Genomic DNA, 9,914 nt, shown 5'->3' with positions numbered 1-9,914 from the left:
GTATATCATTAATAATAATATAATAGTATATCATTAATAATAATATAATAGTATATCATTAATAATAATATAATAGTATATCATTAATAATAATAATAATAATTTTTATACTACTTAGATAAATTATTATATAGGTATATTATAATATTTACCTCTATAGTAATATTAATTTTAATAGTATATATTTATTAAATTAGAAGGGTTTATTCTAATACTCCTTTTTAATAATAACCTAAGAAGTTATCTCCTTAGAATATATATATATAATATAATGTTATATTTTTTCTCTATTTAGTCCTAACTAAGAAGCTCTCTAATATCCTCAATCCTTTGTATCTTCTTCTCTTCATCAGACATCATACCAAGGGATGTCGCTCTATAAGACGTTAGCGCCCGATTATTATAACTAAGCAAGGAAAACTCACATAAACTTTTTCCGTTCCTGTATCTTGAGCATCCGCTGCTCAACACTATCCTTTACAATGAATCGATACACTTTTACTTCATCCTCCTGCCCCATTCGGTGGACTCGGTCGATAGCTTGCGCCTCAACAGCAAAACTCCACCATGGGTCCATCAGGTAGACTCTTTTAGCACTTGTCAAATTTAGCCCAACACCACCGGCTTTCAGGCTGAGAAGGAGGACTGTGAACTTCCTTGACTCTCTAAATTCCTGTAGGACCGCAGCCCGAATTTTCTGGGGCATAGTTCCATCTAGTCTGAGGAACCGCATGTTGGACCGCGCAAGCGCTGGTTCGATAAGGTCGAGGAAGGAGGTGAACTGACTAAACACCACTGATTTGATAATCGGATCTTCCCTGCGGAGGGCCCGGAGCTGATCGACCAAGGCAACAATTTTCGCAGACGCGTTGCCGACTCCAAGCCGTTGAAGAGTGATCCGCGGCCTTTGACCAGCTTCTGCGACATCCGGGTCATCGTCGTTCCGCACCACTTCGAACAGGTCGCGGTAATTGATCACTCCCCGGCACTGGAAGCAACGTGGCACCTCGTGGCGGTCAGTTTGATGCTTGATATAGTCCAAAAGACAATTTTTGCAGGCAGAGTGCCAACAGCCAGTGACCGTTTGCTCAACCATTGGTTCCTCGGCGCAAATTGGGCACTCGTTCACCGCCTCTTCTCGGATCTGATTGAGAACATGAGCGCCAAACGCGTTGGAATTCGCTGGATCGTCCGTCGTCGCGGCAAATCGCTCAATCAGCGACTGGAGATCCATGTCGTCTGCGAGCCCCGAGGCGGCATCGGCAGCAGCGTTGGCATACTCTTCGTCAGCTACGATTTCTTGATTGCGAACAAGTAGCGGGTGGCAGCAGGATTGTCGTAGGCGGAGAATCTGCGCAAAAATGCTGGTGAAGGCTTTCATGACGGTGCCGGCCTCGACGTTGGCAAAGAAGGTTCGCTTTGCTCGGGTGTAGATATAGTCGTAAACATCACGCTCGGCCTTGGAGAGCTCGACATCCAGAATCTCCACCTGCTTGGGGGGCAGAGCCACTAGGGGCTCCCCACCCGGCGTCCTCATATCCTTCGTTCTTCTCATGACCAGCGGCTCCAGGATAGTCTGAACGACGTCCAGAGCACGCATATAATCCTTGGATTCGAATGGCACCGTGATGAACGTCCGCCAGAAGGAAAAGTTGTTCCACGGCTCCACCCTCAGAAACCTCACAAGACTGAAGAGATCCTCGAGCCTATTGACGATTGGCGTCCCTGTCAACACCCATCGATGAGTTGCAGCAATCTCATAACAAGCTTTGGCAGTCTTTGACTGGCGATTCTTGATACTGTGGGCCTCATCCAGGATGACACGGAAAAAGTTAAGCGAGAAGAGGCCATGGCTGCTGGCTCTGTCGCCATGTCTAGAAGCGATCTGGGTGAACTCAGATAGCACCACACCATAACTTGTGATGACAAGGTCCGGGGCATTTGCCGCGTTGGCCTCGCAGCAGAGCGCTAGTAGATCGATGTTTTTCTCATTCCCATAGTATAGCATGGACTTCAGAGTGCCTTCCTTTGAGGCATTCTCTGCTTCACTTTGCCATTGGGCGAGGAGAGACGTGGGCGCGACAACGAGGGTCGTGCATGGGGCATTTGTCACAGTATCGCGCCCCAGAGAGGAAGGAAGACGCGGAAGCTGGTTGACCGACGACACCGGCCGACTAGATTGGCGGACCTGGGCCGCGATTTCGGACTTGTGCGTGTGAATGAGGCTAAGCATCTGGATCGTCTTGCCCAAGCCCATCTCGTCGGCTAAAATTCCCCCGAGACAATACTGACTTTGCCGTGGAAATTCCAAAGACAGTTCACCCGAGTACGGATTGACGTAAAAAAAAGGTTGGCCAGCAACAATGGGAAGTTCTTTGTCATCGTGATCCTTTGTAGGCCAGGCATACTCCTCCCACAAGGGATGCATGGATGTTTCTCGTTCTTCATCTCGCACATTCTTCTCTTTCTGTATCATCCAGTGCAACGACTGCTTCTGGTATGGGCGCAATGTCAAGGCGAACGATTCAGCAGGCTCCGTCTCTGGGGTGTTAAAGTCAAATAACTGCGCCTTCTTATAGAGAGTGTCGAGTTGGTCCTGTTCAAGCTCCTCGCCGTCTTCATTATCCTCCGAGGAAGATGACGGAGCCGCGCCATCTTGGTCCTGAGGAGATCTCGGCTGATTTTTGTCTCTCGTTTCAGCCATCTCGGCAGCTTCGAGTAGCTCTTGTCGCTGGTTCTTTGCTGCCGTCGGGTTGCCCCTGGTAGGCAGAAGATTGATTTCCTGGAAGAGCTTGACAAGCGCAATTTGTCTGAGCCGCAATTCTCTCTCTTCGGATGTCTCGGTCTCCTCAAATCTCCCGGTTGTCCTGTTGTCTGCGACCTGGAGCTCGCGGCCAAAGAAGGCGGACCTCATCAGTGAGCATCGAAGTTGCAGAAAGACTGTGTCATTGGTGCGCAGCCTTTCAGGAGCATAGACGCAAGTGCCTTCGAATGAACAAATCTTCTGGTCTATCAGTGTTGACACCCAGTTTGCTGTATCCTTGGCCAAACGCCCGATCTCTCTGCCGGCAACGTCGGTGAAGCGGACGATCACATCGACCCGCCTGGCTGCGGCTGCGCTATGTTGAGCCGCCCCAAGTTTGCTCGGTGCCTTTTGCTGAAGGGATTTTGGCGCCTGAATCCTTTGGCGCTCAATTCGGACAGTATCACCATGTCTCAAGAGGTTATTACCGCTGCGTGTTGCCCATCCTTCAACTCCAAACGCGCCAATATATCTAGATTCGGGCATCGATTGCAGAGCGGAGGCAGGATGGGACCGCTGGATCGAGTTATCGGGTTTGAGAGGTAGTCTGCCAGAAGTAGGGCGCACAGGGGTCGAGACCGTCGATTTTCGTTTTAAGTTTTTCCAGGTCCCGTCAAGGTACATGTTGATGGCTCGCTCCAGGTCATTTCCGCAGCTCTCCCGAATTTGGGCAATCAAATCTGAATCAACTTTCTCGCCAACAAAACTTTCGAACGTCCCTTGGTCAAAGACAGCGGGGTGCGTGACATCGATGGGAGGTTTTGCGCAGCCTGACCCTGCCAGATCGGAGCTGGTGGACTCGTCGACATTGGGCCGCAGAACAAAGCATCTGTCATCGGGAAACGGTGTACCAGACGCTCCTCTATGATCAACTTGGGCTTCGGCAGAAGGCTTGCCAACGGCGCTGTTACAGGCTTGGATGGTCTCGTCGGTCGCATCCGCAAAGAACCGCCGCCTCTTGGTAGGCGGCTCATCAGAGCCAGGGCGGTCCATAGTCGTGGAAATCGAGGAACATTGGGAATGGCGACGGGGAAGAACGAAAGTCTTTGGAAGGCGTTGAGCGGCAACTCGCGGGAGACGCGACGCCAAACCCGCGAATCAGCGTCGCGCATGTCATGTGACCACGTGTCTGCCACGGAAGTGGGCACTGTGCTCTTCAATTGCATCAACTCTCTGGCGGCTGCTCCTTGCATGCCGAGCTGTGCAAGTCAGATGCACAACGGTCCTATGAAGAAGATGGTGTTTCCCAGTTAGATGTCTGCCCCATATGACTCTAGTCACAGCCGCTGGAAGCGGCTTCAAACTCTTGCTACGGAGATCTCACCAAGGTAGCCGTGGTCTTGCCACGAGCGTAGACGCTTCAGACGTTGATAAAGCACGCAAATACTGTCTGAATCAGCTCAGGTTTGCAACCAGCTATCTACCCTTTCATTCCGGACCCTCAGCTGATGGCCGCTTAGACAAGGAGATTACGAAGCGTATCTTATCCGGCACTTCATCCCCAGCTCGGCACGGGATGCATACGATGCTCTCCGGACGCTAAACCTCGAACTTGCTCGCCTGCCCGAGGCTGTGTCAAACCCAGCGATCGGCCGCTTTCGAATGCAGTTTTGGCGAGACACGATTAGCAGCATATTCGCCGGTAACCCACCGCGGGAGCCCATCTCGATATTGTTGCATAGCGCCATCACGAACCTCGCAGCACGGGCAGGAGCCAGCAGTACGAGTTCCATCAAGTTCTGGCTCCTGCGATTTATCAGCACGCGGGAGAAGCACATAGAAAACAGGCCATTCGCAAGTCTAGCGGCCTTGGAAGACTACGCTGAGAACACGTATGCCACCCTGATGTACATGACTCTTGCAGCGATGCCAATGCGATCCATGCATATGGACCACCTGGCGAGCCACATTGGCAAGGCATATGGCATTGCCGCAACTCTACGGGGCATACCGATCCTTGCGGCACCTTCACAACCCATACAAGGTCCGTCGGGATCCAATGTTGGGAATACTCGAAGCCCAACGTTACTGCTTCCGCTCGATGTCATGGCAGAGGTGGGCTTGAAGGAGGAAGACGTCTTCCGCCGCGGGCCTAATGCCGAGGGCCTTCAGGATGCCGTTTTCCAAGTCGCTACCCGTGCTAACGATCACCTCATCACGGCGCGCGAGATGCTGAAGAAGTTGCAAGCCGGTCAGGAACCCGGACATGAGTATGAACACGTGGGGGAGCGAGAACACGCATACCACGGACTATTACAAGGCGACGAGGATACTACATCGAACCTTAAGCGCGGATTTGGTGTACTGTTGGAGGCAATCGCGGCAAGGGATTATCTTCAGCGCCTAGAGAGCGCCAATTTTGACCCTTTCACGGTTAAGAACAGCTGGAAGTTGCCCTGGGGACTTTGGAGGTCGCTAAAACGGCACGAGATATGAGGATGTCGGAAAGTGTAGCACCTCCATACTGGTGGGAGGCAGCGGGGCTTGTCACAGATTAGTGTTATAGGACACTTATCAGGTTGCTGGGAGACCACATTCAGAAAGTCCACAACCTCCCTATCGCGAATTCATTTCGCTCCAGTCTATCGGCAGGGGTGACGAGACCAGGTTTCGACTCAGCCCTGAGTGTAATTTGATGGCAAGGTTCACAACAATCCAATCCACAGGACGGTAGCTGTCTGGTGCTGCTGTTCGGCGAAAAAACTGTAAGCCGACGATAACCGAGAACAGAGATTTTACAGATTTTGCTGAAGTCCCCGCTTAGGTACCGCTCTGGTGCTACCAGGGCAGTGAACGGCCCGAAAGTCCTGGTCGGTGGGACCTGCTGTATGTCCACCCGAAGTTTCATCAGCAGATCTTTTGACATTGTGGCGGTTTACATAGAAGAAATGGAAAAGCTCACGCAATATGCTGCAAGCAGTTTGATCACCATCGTGATTGTACTACGTAGGATACCAATTACGGCTTCTAGTGGTGTCAGAGTCTACCTGAACCGTTCAATACTGTGAATTTTACGTGAATAGCAATGGTATCAGGATTGCCGACTAAAGCTGTGGAGATGCCGGCCTACTCCTCAGGACACCGCCTACGGACCGATGAGGGAACCGCCTCACACTCGGCCGGCTCCGATGCAGACGGAAGGGGGGACTCTCGCCGGGAACATGGCCCCGATGGCGGCCGCGCCGTCTCAGGCCGCCGACCAGTCGATTTGTGTAATTCCTGCACGGGTGCGGAGTAGTGCACTTCGTACACACTACAGCCTGTTCAACGTCGTTTTCGTTTGAAGCGGATTGCCGAACGCTTTACAAGTAAGACACGGAGGAACACAAAAGGATCCCATCATCGTCGGCCACATAAATAGGATGGTATGGTATGGTGTACACTACGGGTTATATCATGACGGATGATTTCTGGAAGGCACCATCTCTATGGCTGCATGAGACGAGTTATGCTTTTGCATGTAATATACGTACGTACCATGCCGGTATTCCACGAAACCCATCCCTTACTCTCTTCTACCTGGCCTACGGAGTAGTACAATACAAGTCGGGTAGCGACCTCCTTGGTATGGGTATACACTACATAATGCGTATCATTTGTCATGCCCATGTTAGCCTTACAAACCCTGGTGAAGGTCTAAATGAAGGGGTATCCACAAACATACTCAAGTGTTGTTAAATGGTCCTGCACATATTAAGGACTTCCCAGAATTGCCATGTAAGAGCAAGGAAAAGCAATGTAGACGGTAACCGAGATAGTGAACACAAAACATTCGCGAATCGCACCTGCTGTCAAAACAAGTGAAAATTTTCTAACATTTCCGCCCTGTTGCCTCCATACCAGGTGACCACAAGCACTGGAGAGTCTAACGACCATGGTCCCTGGCCATGTGATCGTGTCTGTTCTGCTGCTGCGGGGCCAACCTAGATCTAGAACAGTGCAGCCCAGGGCGGTTCAGTGGTTCCTGATTGTGGGTCGAATACTGACGCCATCTCATGCCATCGTGCAGCGGTGACAGCACTACCCGAGTACGGACGTATACTCCGTAGTACTGGTGAGAACGATGTGCTGAAACAACCTAAGGCGCCGCCATCTCAGTCTATATATTCCGGGTAGTTTATAACTAAATATCAACGCGCATACACGTCTACATAGAATGTATATAGTACATATATATATAGGTAAGATACGTATGCAGTTATAAGTCTAGAAATACCTTATAACGTACCGAGTACTTGCTAGGTATATGGATAAACTACCTTCGTATACGTTATTGACAGATCTTCATCGATTCGTCTTGAACTGGCGAGACGCTACGCCATTGCCTCTTTCCGTCAACCTGGCCGCGGAGACTAGTACAGCCGCCAGGGTAGGTGCAGTGTTGCTCGCTAGACGGAAAGAGAGGCAGAGGGCGTCGGGCGGTCCTTCTGGGCCGAAGGTTCGCGCATCGACGGGCAAGTGATCCCTGTCACTTTGCCCCACAACCATTACATCCCATTACTTGATGGAAACCGGCAGCATTGCGCCTTGCTCACTGCTGGAAAATACAAATACGGTCTGACCTGCATTTCGCACTGAGTTCTCTTCATATTAAAGGGACAGGTATTCTTCTCGTTTAGATCTGAAGCCAATTATTTTGCTCGAGTATTTACGGCACTGTCACCGACATTCGCTGCCATTCACAAACATCAAACTTCGCAAAGGCTCCCTCTACCTCGACTTAAAGACTACCGATACCCGGCCGACAAGCCTAGGTGCCGCAGTTACCTCAAGTCATCGCCCATATTCGGCTGCACGGCCGTTGCCGTTGTTGCTCGCATCCCAGGACACGAATTAAGGTTGTTGATGACGGTTTTGGCGCCTTGGGAGCGTTGATTTCGTTCCCGCACAAGCCAAGCCTTGCCTTTCCAAACTGCATCATTGTGGCGTGACCGGGCGTTTTAGTCGATCTTGCGGAGTATCCGTGTCTGTCCGTCTTAGCGAGCCAAGATGCCACATCGGGTCGTGGACTTCCTTCGGTCTTCGACACACTCGATCGAATCCCAGGTTTCAAGCCTCGCCAAAAAGAAGACAACGGGCGCCCAAAACAAACGGAGGTGCTCCCCGAACCGGATCGCCAAGAGCTCGCAGGGCTCCGGGAGGGCATCTTTAGCCTTGGTCAGTGAAGACGACTTAAGCGATACTCCTGTGCCGCCGTATTCCCCGCGTTTCAAGATGGCCGATTCGCGGACAAGCAGCTCCTCCTTAGACTTTCACCGGGAACATGGATCCCACCACCCACACCATTGGATACCGTTCCCCGGAATGCATTTTGGTCGCTCGAGCAAGGAGACAAACACCTCGGCGCCGGCAACTCTTGATTGGCAGCTTGAATCACCTCCTCTCGTTATGTACGGCGACCCACAAACAAGCAGCGGGGCGCTGCTTTCGGGCCAATTGTTTCTGGACGTCAAAGAAGAAGGCTTGGAGATCGAGACACTCATCGCAACCCTCAACATCCGAGTCACCCAGAAGAGGCCGTTTGCGAACCATTGTGCAGATTGCGCAAACCAGCGCACAGAGCTGAAGCGGTGGGAGTTGATTCAACACCCGCTTGTTATGGCCAAAGGTACGCTTCACAGATTTGCATCCGCACCTCCCGTCCGTATTCCCTGATCAAAAACAGGAGGCTTACTCCAATTCCCTGTAGGCGAGCATTCGTTTCCCTTCTCAGTGTTGCTGGAAGGGCACCTTCCATCCAGCATGGACAGCCCGCTGGTTTCAATTTCGTACGAGTTCAAGGCCGAGGCCATTCCCAGAGTCAATTCCTGCTCGCTGCCACCCATCCTGCTTGAAAAGACGCTCGATGTTCGGCGCAGCCTTCCGACTTCCGAGACACCTCATCACTCGGTCCGCGTCTTTCCGCCAACCAATATCAAAGCCAGCGCACACTACCCTCATGTAATTCACCCGATTGGCAGCTACACACTATCGCTCCGTCTCGACGGTATCGCCAAGCTTAATGCGAAGGTCAACACGATCGAATACTGGAAGCTGAAGAAGCTGACCTGGAAGCTCGAAGAGACAACAAAGACGATCGCACCAGCATGTGAGCGGCATAGCCCGAAACTAGGCGAAGCTGCTGAGCAGCAGAGCAAAAAGGGCGTCGTTCGCTCGGAAACCCGAATCATTGGGGAGAAGACATTATTCTCTGGTTGGAAGAGCAACTACACGAGCGCCACGGACAGTGTTGTCGAACTGGAGCTGGATTATAGTCTGGCAAAGAATGCGAAGTATGCATGCGACAGCAAGAGTCGTGACGGGACTGAGGTGACCCACCAACTCATAGTCGAAATGGTTGTCTCACAGGAATGGGCCCCTGTCAACAAGCCGTCTCTCGTGACGCATACTGGTGTTGGGCGCATCTTGCGGATGCACTTTGGCACCATCCTCACGGAGCGGGCGGGAATCGGCATCAGCTGGGACAACGAGGCGCCTCCCATCTATCAGGATGTGCCCCCTAGCCCTCCCGCCTACTCTGAGGAAGCCAACTTGTTAGCCGAGAATTCAATTGCCGATCTGATTGAGCCCCTAGACGGTGCCCAGGCGCAAGGGATCTCTCGCGCATCTAACGTGGTTGCCGCTAGTCACTTCGAAGCGGTCACCGCAAGGGGAGGGAATTGCCACTGCTAAATGAGCTCCGAGACAGGAGACACGACACACACGACAGAGACAGAGAGCGGCCATGCACATGACATGATGCTTTATTGATGGATGTTTTGATTTGAGAGCAGTATCGTTGGTTTGGTCAAAACTGTGTTCCTGGGAGCTGGGTTGTATTTGAAGATACCCTTTGATATTAACCTCATTTTTCTGTTCCGTTTTCATGATGCATCTTCTAAGGGGCTCAAAACGGCGGGTCATCAAAACTTGGCGGAATCAAGATAGGGCGTTTAAGAGGGGTCAATCAATCCAAAGACGGTTTATAATCCGGGCAAAGGACGCGTACATTGGGGTTCTGTACTTTGAACGACATTATGCTCGTGGCCTAGAGACAATATAATCTCTTGCTTACTTGACTGTGAGGGTTATAAGTAACCTGCTATCAACGTTAAGTCCTCTCGCGTTGTAC

The 9,914-nt window shown here is 51.4% G+C and overlaps 3 protein-coding genes across 3 annotated transcripts; 2 read left to right on the top strand and 1 right to left on the bottom strand.

Annotated features, from left to right (window-relative positions):
* Positions 1 to 278: 278 nt before the first annotated feature.
* Positions 279 to 3,823, bottom strand: P884DRAFT_235477 (RAD5-like protein). Its single transcript, XM_069439949.1, has 2 exons — positions 426 to 3,823; positions 279 to 376 (listed from the first exon to the last, which is right to left on the bottom strand). The coding sequence occupies exons 1-2, from the start codon at positions 3,794 to 3,796 to the stop codon at positions 298 to 300; spliced, it is 3,450 nt and encodes a 1,149-aa protein (XP_069302234.1). The 5' UTR covers positions 3,797 to 3,823; the 3' UTR covers positions 279 to 297.
* A 165-nt stretch (positions 3,824 to 3,988) lies between these two features.
* On the top strand, positions 3,989 to 5,485 carry P884DRAFT_215879 (Squalene/phytoene synthase). Its single transcript, XM_069439288.1, has 2 exons — positions 3,989 to 4,207; positions 4,264 to 5,485. Exons 1-2 carry the CDS (start codon positions 4,071 to 4,073, stop codon positions 5,237 to 5,239), a joined length of 1,113 nt encoding a protein of 370 aa, XP_069302233.1. The 5' UTR covers positions 3,989 to 4,070; the 3' UTR covers positions 5,240 to 5,485.
* A 2,532-nt stretch (positions 5,486 to 8,017) lies between these two features.
* P884DRAFT_190494 (uncharacterized protein) lies at positions 8,018 to 9,475 on the top strand (the record flags this gene model as incomplete). Its single annotated transcript, XM_069437517.1, has 2 exons — positions 8,018 to 8,411; positions 8,493 to 9,475. 2 exons carry the CDS (start codon positions 8,018 to 8,020, stop codon positions 9,473 to 9,475), a joined length of 1,377 nt encoding a protein of 458 aa, XP_069302232.1.
* Positions 9,476 to 9,914: the final 439 nt, after the last annotated feature.

The sequence above is a fragment of the Thermothelomyces heterothallicus genome (assembly GCF_042370625.1).
Source record: "Thermothelomyces heterothallicus CBS 202.75 unplaced genomic scaffold P884_scaffold_1, whole genome shotgun sequence".
Taxonomy (NCBI): Eukaryota; Fungi; Ascomycota; class Sordariomycetes; order Sordariales; family Chaetomiaceae; genus Thermothelomyces; species Thermothelomyces heterothallicus.
The sequence above is the reverse complement of the archived record's forward strand: the minus strand, read 5'-3'. Positions and strand labels throughout refer to the sequence as shown.

What these genes read in the sequence shown, in the direction of transcription:
- P884DRAFT_215879 (XM_069439288.1), top strand. Translation starts at nt 4,071, where the DNA reads ATGACTCTAGTCACAGCCGCTGGAAGCGGCTTCAAACTCTTGCTACGG. An exon ending in TACTGTCTGAATCAGCTCAG is followed by an intron (nt 4,208 to 4,263) that starts GTTTGCAACCAG and finishes ATGGCCGCTTAG; the next exon opens with ACAAGGAGATTACGAAGCGT.
- P884DRAFT_235477 (XM_069439949.1), bottom strand. Translation starts at nt 3,796, where the DNA reads ATGGACCGCCCTGGCTCTGATGAGCCGCCTACCAAGAGGCGGCGGTTC. An exon ending in CAGGAACGGAAAAAGTTTAT is followed by an intron (nt 377 to 425) that starts GTGAGTTTTCCT and finishes AACGTCTTATAG; the next exon opens with AGCGACATCCCTTGGTATGA.